The sequence below is a fragment of the Pseudomassariella vexata genome, assembly GCF_002105095.1.
Source record: "Pseudomassariella vexata strain CBS 129021 chromosome Unknown BCR38scaffold_5, whole genome shotgun sequence".
In the NCBI taxonomy this organism is placed as follows: Eukaryota; Fungi; Ascomycota; class Sordariomycetes; order Amphisphaeriales; family Pseudomassariaceae; genus Pseudomassariella; species Pseudomassariella vexata.
The window spans coordinates 102,347-125,810 of NW_024467960.1; the positions used below are offsets into that span (position 1 = coordinate 102,347).

Consider the following 23,464-nt stretch of genomic DNA (forward strand, 5'->3'; position numbering starts at 1 on the left):
GGATATAAATATATAGCTAGGGTAAGAAACATAGTATTAAGGTAGTGAGGACTGAACCGTGTGCACACCGCTAACTATAGAAACTACGGAAATACCGGATATAATACGCGAACCTATAATAAAGATATAGAATCGACTAACTAGTTAGATATCGATTAATCTAAATAAACTTACGGCGTTATAGTTACGTAATTAGACTTTAAAGATGTATTATACTGAAAAGTGCGCTACTCGATTATAAATAACGTTGGTCAATTAAGTGAAATGGGAGGAAATGGAAATAAGCCATGCTGGTAGTGGTAGACTAACCATGATAATCATTCCGCATGTGAGATCCACGAATAGAATGCAGCTGCATGGCAGGCGGCGCCACTTAACCAAGTCTGTATTAATATCTCGGTATCACGGATGTATGGCGAAGGCGAGAAACTCCCCTCAAGGATGTTGTCATTGCTAGCAGAGTTAGCTCTCGCGTAACAATGATGCTACACACGGCGGTATAAGTCTTCGAGTCCTGTCGGGAATAATCTATACCGTAAGCGCGATGTTTTACTAAGAACATACCGTGACGTAAGATGCACAGTGCATGGGTCTGGTTGGGCCGGCCTTGCCTAGTTGGGACGCCTTTCTGCTAAGTGTCACCGAGTGGTCGGAACTTCGGACAGCCGAGCTAGCGATCAGACTGGTAAAAGTCGAGAGCTGTAGATTGGTCACAGAGCCATCTGTGTATAAAATAGAAACGCGTTCGTTTTTTCTTCAAGCTCCCTTGGCAAAGTTATATCAGTACGAGCATAAGTTGATATGATAAAGCCATAATCACGATATACGACTACCCAACCAGCGCTTGGCTTACACTTGCACACATCGTCTCTTTTAGATCAACTAAAATCATCCACAATACAATCATTCTACCATGGCTCCTCGGGTGATGTGGATTGGATTGGGCAACATCGGGCGTGTGAGTCGCTTCTTATTTTCACATCCTCCTATTCCTTCAAAACATTGATGATTAAATTGTTGATCACCAGGGTGCTTGCAAACGTCTCGTTGAAAATGGGCCCCTAGACAAGCCTCTCATCGTCTACAACAGAACTACCTCGCGAGCCGAAGAACTTGCAACCAAACTTCCCGCAGGCAGGGTTCAAGTGACAGAGTCGCTACTCGAAGGAGTAGCCCAAGCAGACATCATCTTCTCATGCGTGAACAACGACGCCACCGTCGAGCAAACCTACCACACCATCGCCGAAGCGGGCAATATCAAGGGCAAGTTATTCGTTGGCTTCGAAACAATCCATCCAGACACGGCAAACAAAGTATCCGACTTCATCACCGCCGCAGGCGCTTCCTTCGCCTCCAGCCCCGTGTTCGGGCCCCCGGCCGCGGCAGAAGCAGGACAGCTCCTCGCCATCCCAGCCGGCCCCAAAGCCGCCATCGATAGCCTCCGACCGTACCTAACGGGTGTCATCTCTCGCGGTGAGATCGCCTTCGAGGATCGGCCCTGCGGCACAGCGCTCAAGATGAAGATCGTCGGCAACACATGCGTGCTCAACTTAGCATGCCAGCTTGCCGAACTGTTTACTCTTGCTGAAAAGACCGAGGTTGGTACTGAGGCCGCGAAAAAATTTGTCGATCTCCTTTTTGGGGGCGTCTATAGCGGGTATGCCGAGCGCATGCTCAGCGGGACGTACTGGAAGGAGCCGCCGTTGGGGGCGGCTAATCTGGGGCTCAAGGATGCGACGCATGCGTTGCATCTGGCCGAGGCGAGTGGCGTGCAGATTCAGAATGTGAAGACGTTTCAGGGGTATCTTCAGAAGGTTGTGAAGCATATGGGTGATAAGGGGGATATAGCGGGTATGTATGGGGTTGTACGGGAGAATTCGGGGTTGAAGTTTGAGAACGAAGTATGAAAATCTCGGTCTTTATCGAAGGGATTTTAATTGTTCCTCATCTCATGTCTCTGTGTTAAAAAAGACTTTATAGAAGTCGGGGTTTGTCAAGGTGTCTCTGTTCGCGAATTGCCAGTATTACAGGAGTCTCCATCGATTTTATTGCATAATAGTTACTGAATGATGCCCGCTTAATAGTACTGCTTCGTCTAGTAGTTGTAGTAGTCACTTCATTCCTCAATCATTCGTAGTGTTTCTTCCTGGGTACTTGATAAGCAATACTATCAAGACATAAAAAATTGTCTTCACTCGGAGTTGGGCATCGGAGATCTCTTTAGCATATCTTTTCCGCAATGTAGTTGAAGGCTTCTTCCAAAGATTCAGATAATGAAGGCATAACATGGCTTCCCAGACAACCCCATTCCTTCCAAACGCGACGAATTGCGATTCAACGTAATCACCAAAGACATAAGCGATATTCACTCTCTTCAAGTTTCTCCATGGGCTTGCAGGAGTCCTAGGGAATCAAATCCCCCCTCTATAGCCTAGTGCAACTCACTTCCGCGGCAACTAGTAAACTGCCCAGCCGCTAGTTTCTATCACTTGCCTGGATAGCCACCATGGCAATTTGCCGCCTAATTAACAGCGGCTATTAGTAAGTATATTATCTTTAGGCCCGTCAGGCAGGATCACAATCCACTATTGCGCGCCGCCCTCACACTTCACTTGCATCGATGACCAGGTAACATACTGCAAATCTTGACACAAGCCTCAATGCATGCCCCATCATCCTGGTTGCAACCAGACGTCCCGGGCTGCTTGTATGTATGATGGGAAGTGCACCTCTTGTAATGGGTTTTCTTGACATCGGCCGCATTTAATGTCTCATTTTGGGCTGTTTTGCCGCTTGGCTGCGTGCTCGGGAGGTATAGCTAGGTAGGTAGTAGCTGCACATTGAACATAGTGCGGATGGTGAGAGTCCAGTGCCTTTTATTACAGAGCTTGGCTATGTTTCGCGTTAAAGAAGTTTTGACTTTGTAATCGCGAGATATCTGCGAAGTTGGTATGATGGTTGGTTGTCAAGTGTTTGTTTGCATACAAGTATGAAGCTTCAGGGCATATATCGGATCCTAGACCTGCTGGATTATGGAGAACACGGAACCAAGTGACTGTTGAGACCCTCAGTGCACTAAGCTATGATGAATCGAAGCGAGGTGATATTGGATCCTGGAGAATGATAACTCCAGCTCCCTCGCAATGCAACACTATGTTGGCCTTTTCCATTATCTGGATCAGTCAGTTGTGGTTGCGCCAGCCATGTGCCAGCCAAGTGCCCCTATTTGCGGTAGTCCCGCCACACCATTTCAGGGGCCAATAGGGAACAAGTACACTTCATACGTGATGGATTGGGACAGAATTCAGTGTGCATGAAGATTTGGATCTATGAGGTCAACATTGCCCCAGCGCAGTTTGAGAATCGTCGCGCGGTCCCGTGAACCCCATCAGATCATGTAGGGGATAATGCTGAGGTGTCAAAGAGACCGACAATCTCAAGGCAAGTGATGTCACCCGTAGATATGGGAATATTAGTAACATGGGGACGATGCAGGAAGAATATCAAGATATGCGATAAGGGTATCAATACCTAGCCCGCTGCTTTCCTGGGTCTACCTTGCCTTCTTGACCTTTCGAATGACTACCTTCCCACCCTCCAATTCCCAACCTACGCCATCTTTACTGATCAAGTTCATCCAGTTCACCCCAGCGCACTTCTCCAAGAACTCGAGGTCCACACTAAGATAGCTCCTACCAAAGCACTTGAGCAAATGCTTACGGACGCCATCCTCAGCGTACTCAAGCAACTTGGCCTTGTATCCATCGACACTCCTCCTCACCCGTAGAAATAGCACATAATTGTCATGCGACAATGATTTAAGAACCCCATCAACCTTTTGGTCTTTCAATTGGTACCGATAGCGCAGTGCGTAGGCTTCGGCCAGGTCCATCCGCCGGCACGCCGTGTCCAGTACAAGGTAGCTCACCACTTCGTTCGTTTCGACGCTCGTCATGGGGTGTTTTGGCTGTATGCGCCTCAAAAGGTGTAGTATGGCTGGGTGGTATGATTCCGGATGTTTGACAAGCACGGAAAGCCGGATGCAGAAGAGATACGCCTGGATTGCGAAGTCGTCAGCCCGCTTTGAGGCCACAATGCCTTCGCGGAGCTTTCTGAGAGCTGCTAAAACATCCGTGAGACCCTTTGTATTCACCGTGAGGTTTGAAGATGGATGTGGTAATGGCGGAATAATCGAATCGCTCACGGCATGCTTCGGATGCGGTCTGGGAGGATTCAATTGCGCGGGGATGGGGTGTTTCGCGCTGGACGTGGATAGCTCGAGAGAAGCAAAACGACGGAGCAATTCATCGCGTTCACCAGCGTCGGAGCAGAAGGTCATGTAACGTTCGACGATCTTGGTGTAGTAACGTTCCTGCGTCTTGAAGTCGAGCAGTCGGTTGTCGCCTTTGGAGGGAAGCCCAATGGCCTCCAAGGGATCGAGCTCGACGGGCTTCAGTCGGCTCCACGGAGCAGAGGGCGCTCTACCTCCTCGGGCACCTCGGGCGCCTCCGCGTCCTCGCATTGCTAGGTCATTACAAGCGATAGCTGTTGTTGGGTATCGGAATGAGCGCGTGGATGGGATATTGTCACGGGCGTATTGTTGTCGACCCTCAGCTTCAAGGCTCTCTGCCCACTCGAGGGGTCAAGACAAGGATGTCATAGTGGGGTTGAGCTTGTTTTAGTGGCCACCCCTGTCCTCTTCCTGCTAGGCAGTGCTGCACTCCACTTTCTCTTTCAGGGCACGCTGGGTTGCTCAGATGTGCCGAATAAAGATGCAAAGGTCAACATGTTTTCAGAACTCAAGGGTAACCTGAGTTCAAGTCAAACTTCAAAGCAATCGTCGCGACTCATCTTCTGAAAGGGTTAGCTGACCTCTTTGTGGGTATAATTCTGCTCGTCAAGCCAGAGATCATTCATCAGAGCTCCGCCGCTCATGCCGTCAAAGACTGTAGCGGAGTACGACTTACAACCTCCAACCCGTGGATCCAGGACCCATTCTCGTCCACGCATGTCATTCATGGCCTGATGCAATGTGGTTTTGGACATCCGAATATTTTCGTTGAAGCTCATGGGTCTGGATTAGTGATGTTCTTGGCAGAAATCGTACAGGGCAGCTCAAGCACCAACGGTGGTCTTTTCCCAGCCATTCAACATTGTCCACAGAATTCGCAGCGTAGAAGCATTACAACCCCTAGAATTTTTATAGAGAGTATAGATTGGTCTGTTTTCCATAAATTATAATTATCACCTAGGTTGCTTGAGATAACTACTTGGAGTTTCTATGGTATGTTTATCGTTGATTCCCTTGGCACTTATACGGACGGATCAGTCATTGCAGGGATGCAGCAGGTGAGCACACACTGTGGACGACTCATGAAGCCAGGTAATTATCTATCACATCATGCTTCCATTTACTGAAATATCAATAACCAAGTAATGTGTGCAAGCAACATTTTGGAGTTCAAGGGAACCTATCACTCGTAGCAAGTCTGTAGCTACCGGGTAGCGTTACCCGGGCTTGAGCTGGGGCCATCTTTCCAACCGCCGAGCTACGGGTTAGAGGTGGCCGTCAGTCTTACCGTGTTCATTTGGAACTTCTAGTCATGCGACGAGGACCCCTATCGCCAACTTCAGTCCACTCATTAAACGATCTGCAGGTCAATCCCGTGCGCAGTACGATTCTTCTTCTTCCTATTGCGATACCCTCCTTTCGACAACTCTACCTTCTTGTAATTCCCCGCAATGGCTCCTACCAAAGGCAACAAGTACTCGGTCCTCTTGCCGACGTTCAACGAGCGCAAGAACCTGCCCATTGTCGCATGGTTGCTCAACCGCACCTTCACCGAGGAGTAGGTAACCGCTTCCTGGCACGCTCATAGCACCAAACGCCACCGATTGCCGAGTCCGACTCCCAGCTAATGTTAACTTTCCAGAAATCTCGACTGGGAGCTCATTATCATCGACGATGGCTCGCCCGACGGCACCCAAGTTGTCGCCGAGCAGCTCGTAAAAGCCTACAGCCCCCACATCGTCCTGAAGACGCGAACCGGCAAGCTGGGCCTGGGCACAGCGTACGTGCACGGCCTGCAGTTCGCGACGGGCAATTTCGTCATCATCATGGACGCCGACTTCTCCCACCACCCCAAGTTCATCCCCCAGATGATCGCCAAGCAGAAAACGGCCAACTACGATATTGTCACGGGCACACGGTACGCAGGTAATGGCGGAGTCTACGGATGGGACCTGAAGCGCAAGTTTGTAAGCCGCGGCGCCAACCTGTTCGCCGACACGGTGCTGCGACCGGGCGTCAGCGATCTGACAGGCAGCTTCCGGTTGTACAAAAAGGCGGTTCTGCAGAAGGTTATTGAGAGCACCGAGAGCAAGGGATACACATTCCAGATGGAGATGATGGTGCGAGCTAAAGCCATGGGTTGCACTGTGGCCGAGGTCCCGATTAGCTTTGTGGATCGCGTGTATGGAGAGAGTAAGCTAGGCGGTGATGAGATTGTTGAGTACGCCAAGGGCGTGCTGACCTTGTGGCTCAAGGTTTAATTCGCATCGAATCGACAGGCGACCTGGTACGATAAGAGAGGCTGGAAGAGCTGAAATGCATTACAGGGGCTAAAGGACTGTTCGGCGTTGGATGGGTGTGATTTTCACCATCAAGGACTAATACCAATACCAAAATTTGCGATCTTTCGTGGTCCATACCTATTTACAACATCCGCCACTCCCAGTTTCCATCCAAAAGTGTTATTTAAATATCAAATGCACAATATCATTGACATTACATGTTGCGCCCACCCGTCACCATGACCGTCTGCCCCGAAACATACGAGAACAGTGGACTGCAAATGGCTAGCATCGCACTCGCACCCTCCGTCGCCGTCCCAGGCCTCCTCAACGGGATATCAGCATACGCCTGATCGCCCGTCCGCTTCTTCGTCGCCTCCGGAATCCCAATCGCAATCTTCTCCCCCTTCGGACCCGTGACAAACGCCCCTTTCTCCTTAGCCTGCGTCAACCTCGTCTCAATATGTCCAAAGGCAATAGTATTAACCCTTACTCCAAACGCTGGCCCCCACTCCTTCGCAATAGTCTTGGACAGCCCAGTGACGCCCGCCTTCGCCAGCGCATAGTTAGCCTGTCCGGCATTGCCGTGCACCCCCGACGTAGACGAGACGTTTAGGATGCACCGTGGCTCGCCGTCTTTCACCCGGAAGTAAGGCGCTGCCTCACGGATCAGCTTGAAGGGCGCGGTGCTGTGCAGAGCGATGATGGCGTCCCATTGCGCGTCGGTCATCTTGTGGATTACGGCGTCCCAGGTGTAGCCCGCGTTGTTGACGATGATGTGGATCTTGTTGTCGCCGCCGAAGGACGCGGCGGCCTGGACGAGGGTCTTGATGTACGAGGCGTCTAACATGTCGCCTACAACGGCGAGGGCTTTGCCGCCTTCGTTGGTGATGCTGTCGGCTACTGTTTGTGCTTTCTCTGGAATAGTGTTAGTCTTGCAATTGCAAAGGTTCGTATGATTAACCGGGACAAGAAACTTGCCGCCATCGATGTCTGATACGATGACCTTTGCGCCCTCGTTGGCGAAAAGTCTGGCTGCTTCGGCGCCAATTCCTTGTCCACTCCCTGTGATGATGGCAGTCTGACCAGCGAGCATGCCCTTGGGGTAGTTGAGCTGCCCTGCTATCTGTGATAATCTGTCTGCCATTGAAATAAATTGAAGCACAACGAGATTAGAATGCTTGGCTCATAAGTTGAAATCATGCAGAATACTCGATCTATAAATTCGGTTGACTAGCACGATGCAGATCATTATGAGTGATCCTCGTGGAACACCCCCACGGGGAACCTGGAGAACTATCCCAGACTTATAGCAAAATTACCGAGGTTCCCCGCGGCATCAACTTTCAGGGGTGTTACACCGGGGTTTGGTGGGGACATTTGAAGCAGAGGAGCCGCATGGGAACTTCTGACTTGCTAAATTCAAACGACTGTTCATGATTTCGACGCTAGTGACATAATTTAGTTTATAGTTGTAGGCCATTTCAGGTATAGTAGAATTCCAATGTTGAGACTGCGGAAACCACCCTACCTTCATCAAACACTTAAACTGCCAGGGCTGCTACAGTTTGCATCCACCCTTACCTACGAATCATCAGAGTCTTGTACAAGAGTGACTAAAGGCTAGGTTACGCGTAAGCCCAATCTTTGTTATCATATGCCCCAGGACAACAATTATACCCTATCCCTATCTACAGGCTGATACTCCTATTTGGCATCTGGCGTGAGGAAGAATGGGGCTCTCGACCAAATTTGAGAACAGAGATCAGACGAGAAATTCATCAAACATGTATTTTTCCAGTGGCGTCAACTATATGTAAAGTATATAACTTTCACTTGAGTCTTAATTAACATGGAGTAAGGCTAGATAGGGAGGATTCCAAATGTGACAGTGAGCAAGTTGGTTTTTTCTAATTTACTTTCTCCCAAGATTTCAAGCCAACTAGCTGATAACCTTCTGAACCAGCTCTCGGAAGACCGATGGCTTGAGGGGGCCCAATGCCAAACCAGGGGAAATTCGTACAACCCGCTGTGCCGAAGCCAGGCACCTTGGCGAAGCAGCGTATCTCGGCCAGCCAAAGCAGCATACCACATGATTACTCACGCATCCATCAAATTCAAATAGAGCTGAACCCCGTATAATACCCCTCGACCTCTTGCATTCTACGCGAAACTAACACATTGGGCTATAGTGCTGACATACCAAGCCCACATTTCATTTGAGAGGTGAAGAAATAAGGTGCACACAGACTCAAGTCGGCTGAATTTCAACTTCATTCCAGGACATCATCCTACTTCGCCCACCATCCTACAAGCTCGTTGCCCTGTATCTCACACCAATGACCACAACTACAACAACGAGATAGACCCTCTCATAACCCCAAGTACCTCTCCCAACGACCTCCAGGCTCTTAACCTTCCGTCACGACCTAATACCCCTCCATACCCCTTAGCAAAGTGTCGCAGCAACACCACCAAGAACACAAACCCGAACCACAAGCGTCCCAACCATCTTACTCGCCTCCCTCTCATAACCCTAACTTACGCGCTCTCCTCCACTATAACGGCTTGCAAATACTGCTCCCCGCGCGGGGCACGTTGGCGACTCATACTGCGACCTCCCCTGGCTGACCATAGAGGTGCTGGGCTTCAGCGGCCCGCCCACGTTCCTGGCGTTCTTGTGAATCTTGTCAGGTAGTTACTTGTTCTCGCGGAGGAGGGGACGTCCTGTGCTGGCGGCGACATACACGGCGCTGGTTTTCCCGTTGTTGGGGGTGGATTCGAGAAGGCGGCTGCAGTTCCTTCAGTGCTGAGTGGGATGATATTTTGTTTCTGGGCGGGGTTTGGGGGGCAAAGTGGGTGGATTCAACGGGTATTGAGAGATTGGGGGAGAGACTTTGATGGCGATGAACGGGGGAGGAAGAGGGTTGTTGTCTTGGTTTATGCGAATTCAATTGGTTTGCAGTGGTTATGTATGTACCATATGACTACGTGGTGCATGTCAATAGCCCCAGTCATCAACGGTTGGACTCTCAGTATGATGACTGGAGTGAGATTACTAGAGTGAGCTCAAGTGCAGCTTCCCTATGATCACTCTCGTTAGCTCAGGGTGTGATATTAGATTATATAACTGTTATACACCAATTGATGTAGAATTTTTGCACCCTCGTCATTTCGCCAATTACCTGTCACCCTCTATATACATGATACTTAGAAATCATCAAACATCATTTGGCAATAGCCAGTCGCTTAATTTACGTTGCAGCAACACATCTACCTCATAAACCCCTCGAATCTCTACTCTTTACCTCTAGACATAGTCCTGGACTCGCCGGTCCCCTTCCGCCCCAAACTCTTCCAACTCTTCAAACTGTTGAAGCTCATCGTGTACTTGAACCTGTGGCCTTCCTCCTCGTCACCCTGACTAAATGCACCCTTGACGACGGCGCCGTCCTCAAGCAGGCCGAAAGCGCGCTTGGCCATCTTCCAGAGCTCGACACCGGCGATGTAGATAATAGTGGCACCAAAGACGAGGCTCCACTCCCACGATATAGCCATGTGCTTGAAGACACTCGTGTTGAGCACGGGGATGTAGACGGTGGGAAAGACGGACACGCCGCCGAGCACAACGGCCCAGAACAAGAATTTATTTTCGTACAAGTCCTGGAATAGCGGGAACTTGGAGGTGGAATCCGGGTTGAGCCGGAACATGGAGCGGCGCAGATCCTTGAACTCCCAGGCGCTGACAAGGATGAGCCAGGTCAACTCAGCGAAGACAGCGGCACGGGCGCGGAACACGGGCTCGCATGACGGGGAGAAAGCGCGGTTGCAGTCGATACCTAGCTCGCCATTGTTGGCACCATGGATGACAATGACGAAGGTCATGAGCGTTAGGATACCCATAAGCAGACCATAGACCAACATGTCGACCAGGATCTGGTTGGTGAAGACACCGCGCTTCTTGTCGTGGGGCGGCTTGCGCATCACCTCACGCGAGGCTTGTTCTCTACCGAGGCCGAAGGCGGGAAAAGAGGAAGTCAACATGTTGATCCACAGGATTTCCAGGGGCGATATGGGGAAGACGGAGTAGCCGGTTTGGTCGCGAAAGCCTAGGCCGGCAATCAACAGAATGACCTCACCAACGTTGCTACTCAGCAAATGCAGGATGAACTTCTGGATGTTGTTGAACATGCGACGGCCTTCGCGGATGGCGGCCACGATGGAATTAAATTTGTCGTCCGTCAAAACAATCTTGGACGCCGACTTGGCCACATCGGAACCAGATCCCATGGCGATACCAACATCCGCGCGGGACAACGAAGGGGCATCGTTGACACCGTCTCCCGTCATGGCCATAAAGGCGTTGCGGCGGCGAAGGGCTTCGATCATGCGCGACTTAGTATCGGGGGCGCAACGTGCGAGGACAAGGGGCAATTCAGGTAGTGCGTCGATTTCATCATCAGTAAGCTTGTCGAAGTCGGTGGCCTTTTGGATGACAGCGTTGGCAACATCTCCTGGCAGAGTGCTGAGGTTGTGAGGGATGATGCCGACCTCCTTGGCGATAGCAGTCGCAGTCGCAGGGTGGTCTCCCGTTAACATGTGGACTCTGATGCCGGCGGTAGAGCACTCGGCAATGGCAGGCTTGGTCTCGCGACGGGGCGGATCGTAAATGCCAGCCAGGCCTAAGAGTGTAAGTCCCGTCTCAACTCGCTGGCGGAGGGCTTCGTCGCTCTCTATGTCCCCAGACGATGACTTCTCAGTATATCGACCCTCCCATGGTCGCGATGCGAGGGCGAGGACACGCTGGCCCTGTGACGCAAATTCGTCCATCTGCTTGAGGATCTGCTCCTTGTACACTTCAGTCATATCTTCGGCATCTTCGCCAATGCCGACGGTGGTGCAAAGATCAATGACTCGCTCGACAGCACCCTTGGTAAATACCATACTGTGGTCTCGGCCCGGACCGTCGTAGACGACCGACATGCGCTTGATGGAACTGTCGAAGGGGAATTCTGAAATTTGCTTCCATCCCTCGCCTTCGATTGCCTTCTTACCCTTGTTGAAGCGGTGGGCAAAGACATGGAGGGCAATCTCGGTCGGCTCGCCCGTAGTCTGCCACTTGCGACCATCGGCGTTGGCCTCGGTCTCGTGACGGACAGTAGAGAGGTTGCAAAGAGCAGCAGTTAGGAGAAAGGCCTCCAGTTCGGGGTTCATGGTTGCCTCGTCCTCGTCTCGCTTCTTGGGCTTGGGGTGGAACTTCTCGTCAGGGACATCAAACTTGAGTGCAGAGGCACTACGTTCTTGATCAAAATCTCGCTTCTCAGGTTCCGCTGGAGTCCCATTCGGGTCCACGGCATGGTACGTAACCCTGCCGACAGTGGGATCATTGGGGTCCTTGGAGTCGTGGACAGTGTAGGTGGTCCTCTTGGGGACCCAAGCCTTCTTCACAATCATCGCACCTTGGGTCAGAGTTCCAGTCTTGTCAGAGCAGATGTTAGTCACGCCACCCAGAGCTTCCAGGGCGGACAGGTCTCGGACGACGACATTAGCCTTTCTCATGACGGTGGTCGCAACAACCATGGTGATTGTGAGCACGCTGTGTCTAATTGTCAGTACCATAGGTAATGAGGACGGTGTCTGTGAGACTTACGCAACAAGCGACTCGGGGATGATGGCAATTCCAGTGCTGATTGCGTAGATAATGACTTCATTGGGTACTGAGAACCGATTGACAGCAAACACAACAACGGCCAATAGAAGAGCACAACCAAACAGCATATACGCCAACTTGGACAATTTTCGCTGAAGCGGCGTTCCTTCAGTCAAGCCTAAGAACTTGCCAAAGAAGTCGTAGATGCGCCTGAGCAACCCGACAACGGTTTGTCGCTTGCCATATTTCTTGTAGTTCATGGACCGGCCGGCTTTGCGGTTCTTTTTTGACGTTGAAGCGGCGATCTTGCCGACTTCTGTCTTCATGCCGGTCGCGATGACGATACCGCGGCCACGTCCCTTTCGCACAACCGTGGTTCCATACGCGATATTGAGGCGGTCGCCAATGCCGAGTTCCTCGTCCTCGAGAGGTTCCTGAATCTTGTCGACGGGGACGGATTCGCCAGTGAGGGATTGTTCATCGGCGCTAAAGTTCATCACTTCGAAGAGACGGACATCGGCCGGGATGGTGTCACCCATCTTGAGGGATACGATCTCTCCGGGGACGACTTCAGCACTATAACAAGGTTCAAGTTTGAGCATGTATAACAGCCACATATTGACGGAGTATAGGACTTACTTGGGGATGACTTGAGACTTGCCATCACGAAGGACAGTAGCACTGGGCGAAGATAATGCCCTGAGGGCATCCATCTTCTTCTCTGCTCCATACTCTTGGTAGAACCCAATCGAGACGTTGAGGATAATGACAGCCGCCAGTACCCCACCCTCCACATAGTCATTCACGATGAAACTCAGTGCCATAGCGAAGAAGAGGACCTATTGCGTACCAATCAGTTTCCAAAAGATCAATGGCAGGTGGGAGTTGGTTTGTCTTACCAAGATCATGGCATTAAAGAGTTGTCGAAAGAATATCTTATACCACGGTATAGCCCCTCCGACATCAAGCTCGTTTGGGGGATACTTCTCCTGTAGCTGGACAACCTGAGCCGAGCTCAGACCCCTTTCCATATCTGTTCCAAAGTTGTTCACGACATCCTGGATAGAGAGGAGAAAGGGGTGGCGTTCAGCCTCGCCGGCCATTATGAGTGAGTGTCAATATACACGATAGGGCCAACACTGAAACCGTCGGTTCCGTTCATGGACAAGTAGACAAGAGCAACAATATGCAACATGGACTTTATACGGGCTTTCGGGATCTTCTTCTCCTTCTTCTACAGAGCTAGTTTTCGTGACAGATATCTAGACTTCCAGAAGGGCATACGTCTAGAACAGGACCGGCCTAAACAACACGGGAACGTACCTCTCTTTATAATCGCAGCGGGAACGGGTCGAATGCGTCGCATATCCGTTCCAATACGCATCTTCCGATTCTACGACATCGGCGCCAAGGAAACCAAGAACTTTGTGCCATCATTCTGCGTGATGGGAACATGATGAACCGCACGGTGGGAGAGGTTAGCCACGGCTCGGTGGAAGATGCAAACGCTGATTGGCGGCCGCATCCCTTACAATATTGGCATCGAGCAATCCCAAGGACACTAGCGACACCAACAGCAAGCCTTGCGGCGAAGTTGAGCAAAAGATGGTAAATATCTCACAATTTTGGTGGCGTCAGTCGTGCCGAACTTCCATCGTCAAGCTTGGCTCTAGGAAGTCCAAGAAACTCCAAGCCTTGGCGATGGGCTGGTGTGGGGTGACGTTCTGGAAATTCTTCGGGTGCCTTTCCCGCTGGATGGTGTGTGGCGGCACGTGGTCGGTTTGGCAGCATGGCACGTGATGGCCTTCAGTTGCTTCTGCAGCTGCCCCCAGCTGGTCTTATACAATATCGTACTTCGTGGGCCAGTTCACTGATGGCATTGGCCATGTCCCACTCAAAAATCGGCATTGGCAGTCGATCAATTTTGCCTTGCTTGCCACACACACGCAGGTTCCAAGCCGTTCCCTCAAGAGCTTGACGAATTCCCAACGCCATCCAATGGCGACAGAAAAAATCTATCGGCGACATTGACATTCCAGCGTTTGAAGAACTTGGGTCAGCCCAGAGAAGCCAATTGGTCTGTGTGACAGCTGCTAGGGGTGCGAAAGCCTTGAAGGACCTACCTGCCATGGATTTCAGCACACAGTACTATAGTGGCCGGTAATTCGGTGGATGATTATAGAATCACAACACCACTTGCTCGAGCCTCCATCCGAACCAAGGGACGATCGGTCGCGTTCCAAGAAGTGTCCAGGTGTCCATTGACTCGTTCCCTGCTCCCCACGCCCCTAGGCACACATCCCCTGAAGCAATGACAAGACTACACAACGGACAGGCCCGGGACAAGGGAAGCCAATGCAGGTAATACAACACGATCCCCATAACCTCCACAGTTACAGGTGACGCAATTCGACGGGGAAACACCTCTGCACCTCGATCGCAACCAACTACCAACCATAGTACCAGCCTTAGCCCGTTTTGATGGAAACTGGAAGCTGGAAGTCCAGATCCCGTTACGTCTTTACCCCATTTGCATTTGAGGTATGCAAGCTCTTGGGGAAGCAACTCCGAAGGGTGTGTTAAGTTATGTCTGGCCTGACTTCCTAGGATGAACCTGCCATCTCCTGCAGCTTCCCCTCCTCGCAACGAAGCAGGCTGGCCACAGGTTCCCAGTCCTCTGTACTTGCTTGGATGCTTGCAAGTTGAGTTGGCGGGACTCTGTCTTCATTGTTTTCCCGACCCGTTCGGTGGATCTGGTCGTTGCGTCAGTTTGTGCTACCCACTATCTACGGGATAGAGTAGTAGAAGCTTGACCACTTCGTTTTCTCCAGTCTCAAATATTCTTCCCTTCCTCATTGTTTTGATGTCGTCCTCCAACGGTTTTCCTTCGTCAGACTTTCTCATAACATCCACATTCTTGCATTGACTAGTCGTATCGCCGGTCGGTTGACATCGCCATATCGCTTCCGCAACTGCAACCCTCAGCTCTCGCGCGCACACTGTACAGAGCTCACCTGTTACGTCATCGAGATGGCCAACATCACAGCCGAGAGCATCAGTAATGGTAGGATACGCCGGCCTGTGCGATCGCAAGCATTGCGGAAGTTATGGGAAAGTTTTCATTACTTCAATTGATGCGCAATCGATGATTCGCGAGGCTTTGCGGCTCCAGCACATGAGCTCCTGAATCGCAACTTAGTAGCTGCACAGTGTGCTAACTACACCCTCATACAGCTCCTCAGCCAGAGGCGCCCGGCCAGACTGCGCCACCAGTCGCCCCGTCGAGCGTCGAGACGAAAGCGCCCGAGCAAACTTCAAGCCTCCCGCCCGTCGTCTCCGACCCCGTCAGGACGGCAGATGCATCGTTAGTGCCGGTCGCTCCGATAGAGACAGAGGCCGAAGCTGAGAAGATAATTGTGCAACCCGAGAAGTCCGGAAAGACGGCAAGCTCAATAATTCCGGATGTGCAGCCAGCCCACCCTAAGCCCTCGGAGCCGTTGGTTACTAACGGCAATCCTAAGGGGCAGCCGAAGCCTGTCACCGTCGAAGAGGTCCAAGATCCCGAGCTGCCTACCGCTAAGCTTACAGATACCAATGATGTCGCCAAGCCCGAGATCAGCGAGGAGCCAGCCGTGAATGAACCGACCGCTGCTGCTACCGAGGAGCCCAAGGATGTCGAGATGACCGGAATTTCGCAGTCCGAGAGCGAGGCTCCAAAGTTTAGCGCCAAGTCAGCTTCTACTGAGCCCGCCAACGCTGAGCCCGAGATTGGTGACAAGCGCAAGGCGGACGAGACATCCGCCTCCACTAGTGACAAGGCCTCCGAGGTAGAGAAGGAGGTGGATGAAGCCCCTGCTGAGAAGAAACAGAAGACCAATGGTGCTGCTACCAACGGCGCCGCGAAGAAATCTAGAAGGTCCAAGAAGGAGAAGAAGCCTACCCCGGTCCCAGGCAGGACGGCGCGCAAAACTCGCAGCCAGGGTGCTGCAGAGTGATGTGATAGAACCCACTTCGGAAGGTGTGGATTATGTGTTGAAGGTATATAAGGTATACTACGATAGCGACAATGTGTTGTTGGATTTCCCTTGTTTGTCCCCGTTTGGCCCAAGGAGTCATAATACGGGCTGGGCTTCACTACAGGAAAAGCTGCGTGTCTGGGATACCGGTCGTCTTTTTTCCGGATCTTCTGTACATACATTGCTAAATAGCTGATGCGCAAAAGCTTTGTTTACGCATTATAACGGGAAATAAACTCATTCAAATCAGCGACTGGCTTCAAGGCCTCCTTGATCTCTCGTCTTCCTAGCCAGACATCTAGACGCGCATCAATCGGTGCGCTTTCCGCTTCTTTCTCTCATGAATGGTATTCCTCCTAGCAAATGAAAAAGCCCATCCTCGACACAAGTATCATGATTCGTACTCCCGCCTCAACTCAGCAGGCGGTCCTACGGAACATTCGGACACACCTTGGTATCCTCTACAAATTTCGCCAACCCGGCATCGCAGCCGTAGCATGAACAAAGCTGATTTTTCCCCTTTCTGTTAGTAAACAGGTCATTGAGAAGGCATATCGTGGGTGGAATGGTAGCTCTCACCACGGCGGCGCCACCTTCCACGCATTGAAAAATCAGACGGTCGTTTCGCGATACAGCCGTTGCCGTTCATCGCGGCGTCGCAGCCCGAGTACGTGAGGTTCGCGTTGCAGTGGCCGGACGCTCTGGTCAGGGGGTTAAGCAGGAGCGCGAGGAAGGTAACTGCGAGACGCATGTTGAGATGGTTTGCAAAGGTACCTTGATGGGGGTAGTTTCGACGGCCTTGTAGTGGAACTGATGAATCTCAGGGGTGAAGCTCTCGTGGTACCATTCGCAGCTACAAAAGCCACATTGCTTCTCTTCCTCTTTCTGTCAGATATGCGAGATATCCATGGGTAGGCGACCATTGTGAGGGTAACATCTCAACTGAGAAATGGGTGGTAGGGAATTAGGCAATGGTGCTCCGCCTGATGATTTTCCATGTAGCTGCAATCAATTCGATCGGCATGAGCTCGAGATCGGCCGCCAACCACAAAACTTACCTACCAACCAATAAGGAATTCGGATGATCTGCTTCGACTTGGTATACTGCTATTGGGTGTTCTTCTATAGGACATAGGGACTTGAATCTTAAGTACTTATGGGCAACAAGCTCTTCATGTCCTACAAAGAAACCTGAATATCAAGGCTATAGACTTTCATTGTGCATTAAGTAATGGCGAAGTTATGTACTTATGATCACCGGTTCTCTATCATTAATTTCCATTTCGCCTATTGGCATCTCGTTTCGCTATTGTTGATACCATACTTGATATACGCCCGGCATCAGCCGCCCTGTATTACAAAACGCTTCACAATCATTCCGTAAAGTCAGTCGTGTCTCATAGCCGCATTATGCTCATCTCCATGTAGCCCCTCATCATCCTCTTCCTCGTCAGAAGTATTATCGTCATTCTCCGCCTCCTGACTATGCTCCTCAATATACCCCATCAATCTCGACCTCAACCGCCGATCCTCCTCATCCTCCCTCTGTATCCTCTCATCCTCATTCTGCGCCTCGTTTTTCGACGGCGGTTCAGTCGACACAGGCACGGGCGTATCCGGCATCCGCGGCGGCATCGCGATGGCGGCCTGTTCGAAGCTTTCATCCTTTGCCAGCACCGATGGCAGCGGGGTTTCTATCCCGCCATCATCTTGGCTGGCCTGCAGCGTGCTCGCATCCCGCAAAGTACTGGATACACCACTCAAAACATCGTAATGGGGTATGCGGCCTGGTCGACGGAGCGCAAGAGGTTGCGGAGGGCCCACTACCGTGGTTGTGTCGCAGGTTGAGAAGGTTTGTCCTGGCGGACGGGCGCCACGGTGGCGGGACTTTCCGCAGTCTTTGGAAGTTACCCATTGGATCACCACGGCAGAGAAAAGTACTGTGGGTAGAGTCAGTCATGGATGAATATCACCACTTCGATTTGGAGCCCCGGATATCGCTCTGGTCCTGAAAGCGTGCCAACTTACTATCCGCATTACAACACATGAGACATATCCAAGCGGGTTGGCCCTCCATGATCATAAGTATTGTCAGGTTGCTTTGTCTTTGTCAGCGCCTGCCCCTATGCTGTCAGGGGGTAGAGAGTAAGTTATACACTATACTGCTTGCCGTGGTGCAGCATCCTCCTATGAATGCTCTCAACGCAGCTGCTCGAAGTCGAACAGAAGCTGGGTTTTGGGGTAGATGTTTGCGGGCGTAGAGTCCTGTGAGAACACCCGAGTCAAATCATCCATTCGTTGTTAGCGGTATGCAAAGAAGAGTGTAGCTTACGCCGCAAAGGGATGAGGAATAGCGTCGTAAGGTACATCTAGAATGTCGTTAGCGAATCGCCACATGCGATTGACTCAATATTTCTCCTAAATTATACTCACATTTACAAAAAAGTCAAACGAAATCATGGGTATCATGGAAACCTTCCGCATGCCAATCCGGCAGCTTCCTTTTTCCCACTCTGTGATCCGGCTGTGCGACCATTAGCTTACAGTTGATAAGACCTGTGTGAGAGCATACTGACAATACAATGTCTAGAATTCCAACGGTGATATAAATAGCTGCGAACGTGTGAGGTCAACCTGTCCATGCGCCTCAACAAGCAAGAATGGGCACTTACTAATCATGCCAAACGAGTTGACCAGGTACAACTTGGATTTGAGCCTTGACTTGTAGCCATTCCTGATGACAAACTATCGTCACTCATGAGACATTATGTACTGTCGTCACATTAAATGGAGGTAGACTTACGGCTCTCTCAACGAGGAATAGGTATATAAACTACTGCCCATGTCAGTCCTTTGTTTTATATGCGAACCACTCGCGCTTCGATTCCAACCACCCACAATCTACAGCGCATGTCAGCCAGGTTCCAATGTGAGATATGCGGTGAGGGGTAGTGCGTTCGAACCTTCGTCGTCACGTAGAAAAGAAGACAGAGGAAAGTGGCCGCCGAGCACGTCTCATACGTCGAGGCTACTCCTAGCCCATGTTGCAGGACCGCAGTCGTGAAGATGAAAGTCCACGAGTCGGCGTAGATGGTGAAGACCACTGCTCGTTCCGTGTCGTTAGTTGACATCTACTCAGTAAACACTGGGTGTCGGTTCGGACGTGGATCATCGTACGCCATGGTATAAACGCCAGCCTACGCCATCTCCTCACCGCCAAGTATCGCTGTGCTGTGCTCCGTGGTCAGCGCTCCGGTTCCCCCAAGATACTGCTGGGCGCCAGGCGCTCGTGATAGAGGATGCGAGTGGGAGAACTGACTGAAACATGCCGTGACCGTTGCGAGGGCGAGTAAGTTGATAACCACACCGAGAGCGGTGCCCACCAGCGGCTCGTTCTCCTTGTAAAACTCGGCCTGGCTCTCTCGGGCACCGATAGAAGAGGCCATCATGGATTGCGATGGAATTCTTGTTGAACAACGAGTGCGGTTCTCGGGCAGCGCTGGATGGGCATTAAACCTCTGTCCACCACCCACATAAACCAACAGTTCCCGTTTCAGTGGTAGACTGCGGCTTGACGCTAAACTTAATCTCCGACTTCCACACCTCCCTAGTTGTTGCACTAATGTTCCCGCTGTTTACTTACGCAATAATGGGATGATGGCAGCGGATATTTCGGACTGTGCTCCGGGATAATGGCATGCCACTCTAGACATGTCAACGGAATGGTTCCGATGGATTTCGGCAGTGAGACGGTGAGAAAAGTAAATGGTCTGTTTGGCCTCAGATGATTTTACGTTTAGGTGCGCTCATCGAGAGTATATAAGTCTACGAATGACTAATTTCTAGGCCGATCAAGTTTTGTGTGGTTCACGACATTCGATGGAGTCTGCAGTAGACGAACGTGGTCGTAACCAAACGTCCTCTTGTGCCTTACAACCAGATTTCCCGGATGATTTGTTCCATGGAGTATCCAATGAAAAATATTCGTCTCCGTTAGCACAGAGCTACAGATGCAGCATCCGGGCCACGGCAATGGTTTCCACTGTCCACCCGCGAGCAGCGAACGAGATGCCGGGCACGCGTACAAACTGTAAAATCAATTGGCTTTCTTATGCTGGCCTTGGTTCTGAACAGCGGTAAAGGCAATGGTATAGGCTCTCGTGAGGGGTATACAACAAGGCAGACTTAGCCTTGCCATGGCCAAAACCCGACGTACACCGACTCATGAACCCTGTAGTCTATCAGTTCGCATGTGCCGTATTAGATCTCTACCATGCCCAGATTTTAGACAAGAACCCCTCTTGGAATATGAAACTTGGCATTGGAAATAAGGTTGTTTGAAGAGGGAATATCCTTGCACCAGGGGTTATATAGCTCGTTACTATGCCGTTCCGCTTGTGTCTAGACGTACAGTTGCAAAACACGGCTCGTTACCATTCACGAGGGATACATGCTGTCGGGGAGAAGAGCGCATCGGATGTCCAGCCTACGGTGTGATTTTGTGATTCCGCAATGCTGACTACCATAGTAGAGGTAATCAGTGCCCTTTGCTGGAGAGATAGGAAGGATGAGTATGATAATGAAGCTTATTCTAGACGATCACAACCTGGTTGACTCATGCAAAAAGCGGAACCTGGCCAACCGGAGCAACCCCTGTGCTCATCCTTTTCCGTCTCGATACATTCTTGATAACAGAGGAAGCGCCGAGACAACTCTGATACGTACCAGCCCACTCCAAGGTCGAATTATAGACAGACATTAGTTAGACATGTGCCGAATAGCGGAAACTGAATGCAGTAGGGGCAGTTTGGTAGCCGAGCTCAGATGCCAGCAATCTGCGAGATGTCCGAGGATGGACGATATTGAAGGATTTCTATTTTTTTGAAGGGCTAGATCCTCTCTGAATATTCTGGTTCATTGATAGTATGCATGCCTACTGGCGTTATCATACTTGCGAGGCCCCGATTGGGTCAAAATCTATTTCACGATATGCACGCTATGGCAGGCGGGCAAGCTTCCATATCTTATCTAATCTTCTCTACTGGGCTGGCGTGTTTTCCGACACTGTAGTAAATATACACCGGGGGAAAAGAAGACAAAGAACCGGAGATACAACCGCAACCCTACAGTAATCTCGGTCTAGACCCAGTCGTCCAAATGCTGAAGTTACTTCGGACTAAAAAGTCACAATATTCCTAGTCCGAACATCGTAGTGCCGTCAGCAATTAGTGAAAGAGTAACACTACAGTTGGTTGCGAAGACCTACCAGAGCCTTTGGGCGGTGAACCGCTTGAAAATACCCACAACTACGTTGATTGAATATAACAGAGTAAGAAACAAGTACGTACTACGACACGCTAAGCTAGATGAAATAGCTCAGGTTGGTTTACATGACTAATTTCAAGTACCCTTAACCTAATGAGATTTCGAGATGCTAAAAGGGCATGTCCCTGTATCCGCACGTGACATGTCACCTTGGACAGCTCCAAAATTGGCTCGTTCCTAGATTGTGTCTCCTTCTCGGGGAAAACTGTTCTTGGAACGGGTCTGTAGATAGGAGGGGACAGCTCCTACCCATCAGGTTTCGACAACCCAGAGAAGATGCTGTTAGATGGCACCTATACTCCTTATCTTCTACTTTCTGGCAGAATCGCCAGGTCTCTCTAGCTGTACGCTCAGGTTGATATATGCGGCGCAATTAATTAAGTAGAGATGACAGGACACAATATAGGTCCATACCGGTAGGTGCCATATCTTTGGAGATATTTAGCAAAGATCAACCTACGCATATAATGAAATATAACAGCCGTGCATACATGTGTGAGGAAAGCAATTGATACCAGGCAGGGTGAAACGGAAAGTATAACAAGACGATCAAGGTCCATTAATTTGAGGGCGGGAAACATTACGTTGGTAACTTTGAGAGAATACAGAAGACAAATAAGAGTATCTCAGTTGCTGACTTGGTAGACAGTAGGCAAACCTACTCTTCTGCTTCTATTCTTCTCATTACTTGAGTAGCTAACATACCTCAGCTCACACCGCGGCCGTCTCATAATCATTTCGGGTTATTTACATGCGGTTTGGTAATCCTGAGTATCAGCACATATGGATGATGAACATATTTCCAAATAAAAGCCTACCAGAGTATTTCAGGCGCGTGGTCATGGGTCGGGGCCATCCAGGAAAATTCAGACAAGGACACTGTCCTGTAACCAACGTAATATATTGTAATTAGGTAGTTAAGGCCTACTGTCGTTTTCATGCCATTGAAGTCTTCTAGAAGATCGTCCAGTGGCACCCACTATGATTGCCAAGTGGCTTGGGAGCTTCCTCTGAAATTTGTCTAAAATAGCTCCATATCACGTAGGGCCAGAAGAGAGCTTATATGTAATGAATTCAAACATCCTGCGCCTGAAAGTACTAGTCAGGTGCCAGTAAGCGCGCACACTGCCCAGTTTCCACATCAAGATAGCTTGATAACAAACCACCCGCACGGTAGCATAGAATCACTAACCGACAAGGTCGACCGTATAGCTTCATTGCAGCTCCGCGCTAGATGACCTCATTGTTCGTGTTTTATTGACTTGTTGACCAAAGGTAGGCAATAGGGTTCGTGCTAGTTCCGTGGACGTTGAGCCACTGAAGTCACGGAGCAAGTCTGAGGGCCAGCGCGAGCGAAATTCGGGTGTTTACATGCCATGCGCGTATTCCTGGCTGACGTGGATAATCAACAAACCTGTTCATCAACGAGCGACTCAGTATCCCCAAGCTGTCTTTCTTGTTGGCTGCGACCTCGTAGGGCAATCGCTTTGCCAAGTCCACATTTGACCCGAAATTGGCAAGATTCCAGATCTCTAAGTTCTGCATGATCGAATTCCGACACCCCGGCTCTGGGGAAGCGCGACCCTATTGGGTTCTGCCCGCGCGGCACTGCAAAAAAAGCTTTAGGTCCTGCCGATCACTAGTTGCACCCTTGTCATGAGACTTTCGGATGTCAGACAAAGTGGTCTGAGGAGAGCAGCCAGCGCCGAGCACGGCAGTTAGCTTATGAATGTTTTCAGTGCATGAAATCGGTCCTGATTTGTCTCGGATGCCAGGAAGCCAGGACTTCGCTACTTCGTATCCCAAGTGCCGCGCCTCAACGGGGCCCGCTAGCCAATTGCAGTCTGACGAAGCATTCTGCTACCGGTCATGAACGTCAAAAATGGCTCCTGTGCAGCGG

The 23,464-nt window shown here is 50.6% G+C and overlaps 7 protein-coding genes across 7 annotated transcripts; 3 read left to right on the forward strand and 4 right to left on the reverse strand.

Moving 5' to 3' along the window:
• The first annotated feature begins 700 nt into the window (after positions 1-700).
• BCR38DRAFT_388809 (uncharacterized protein) lies at positions 701-2,129 on the forward strand. The gene is made up of 2 exons (XM_040857536.1): positions 701-958; positions 1,029-2,129. The coding sequence occupies exons 1-2, from the start codon at positions 914-916 to the stop codon at positions 1,905-1,907; spliced, it is 924 nt and encodes a 307-aa protein (XP_040716747.1). The 5' UTR covers positions 701-913; the 3' UTR covers positions 1,908-2,129.
• A 1,225-nt stretch (positions 2,130-3,354) lies between these two features.
• BCR38DRAFT_428336 (uncharacterized protein) lies at positions 3,355-4,652 on the reverse strand. The gene has a single exon (XM_040859894.1). It carries the CDS (start codon positions 4,520-4,522, stop codon positions 3,554-3,556), a length of 969 nt encoding a protein of 322 aa, XP_040716748.1. The 5' UTR covers positions 4,523-4,652; the 3' UTR covers positions 3,355-3,553.
• Positions 4,653-5,742: 1,090 nt separating this feature from the next.
• Positions 5,743-6,552, forward strand: BCR38DRAFT_339888 (glycosyltransferase family 2 protein; the record flags this gene model as incomplete). Its single annotated transcript, XM_040855731.1, has 2 exons — positions 5,743-5,849; positions 5,934-6,552. 2 exons carry the CDS (start codon positions 5,743-5,745, stop codon positions 6,550-6,552), a joined length of 726 nt encoding a protein of 241 aa, XP_040716749.1.
• A 235-nt stretch (positions 6,553-6,787) lies between these two features.
• Positions 6,788-7,720, reverse strand: BCR38DRAFT_456497 (uncharacterized protein; the record flags this gene model as incomplete). Its single annotated transcript, XM_040861918.1, has 2 exons — positions 6,788-7,491; positions 7,555-7,720. 2 exons carry the CDS (start codon positions 7,718-7,720, stop codon positions 6,788-6,790), a joined length of 870 nt encoding a protein of 289 aa, XP_040716750.1.
• A 2,150-nt stretch (positions 7,721-9,870) lies between these two features.
• BCR38DRAFT_483467 (uncharacterized protein) lies at positions 9,871-13,326 on the reverse strand (the record flags this gene model as incomplete). Its single annotated transcript, XM_040863630.1, has 4 exons — positions 9,871-12,169; positions 12,224-12,799; positions 12,863-13,062; positions 13,123-13,326. 4 exons carry the CDS (start codon positions 13,324-13,326, stop codon positions 9,871-9,873), a joined length of 3,279 nt encoding a protein of 1,092 aa, XP_040716751.1.
• Positions 13,327-15,253: 1,927 nt separating this feature from the next.
• Positions 15,254-16,218, forward strand: BCR38DRAFT_407799 (uncharacterized protein; the record flags this gene model as incomplete). Its single annotated transcript, XM_040858206.1, has 2 exons — positions 15,254-15,287; positions 15,458-16,218. 2 exons carry the CDS (start codon positions 15,254-15,256, stop codon positions 16,216-16,218), a joined length of 795 nt encoding a protein of 264 aa, XP_040716752.1.
• Positions 16,219-18,135: 1,917 nt separating this feature from the next.
• On the reverse strand, positions 18,136-19,685 carry BCR38DRAFT_339678 (uncharacterized protein; the record flags this gene model as incomplete). The annotated part of the gene is made up of 11 exons (XM_040855718.1): positions 18,136-18,179; positions 18,268-18,338; positions 18,396-18,504; positions 18,572-18,608; positions 18,673-18,763; positions 18,816-18,852; positions 18,912-18,984; positions 19,043-19,072; positions 19,203-19,342; positions 19,417-19,470; positions 19,559-19,685. Coding segments are annotated over 11 exons (813 nt in total), but the record flags the coding sequence as incomplete, so codon positions are not given.
• Positions 19,686-23,464: the final 3,779 nt, after the last annotated feature.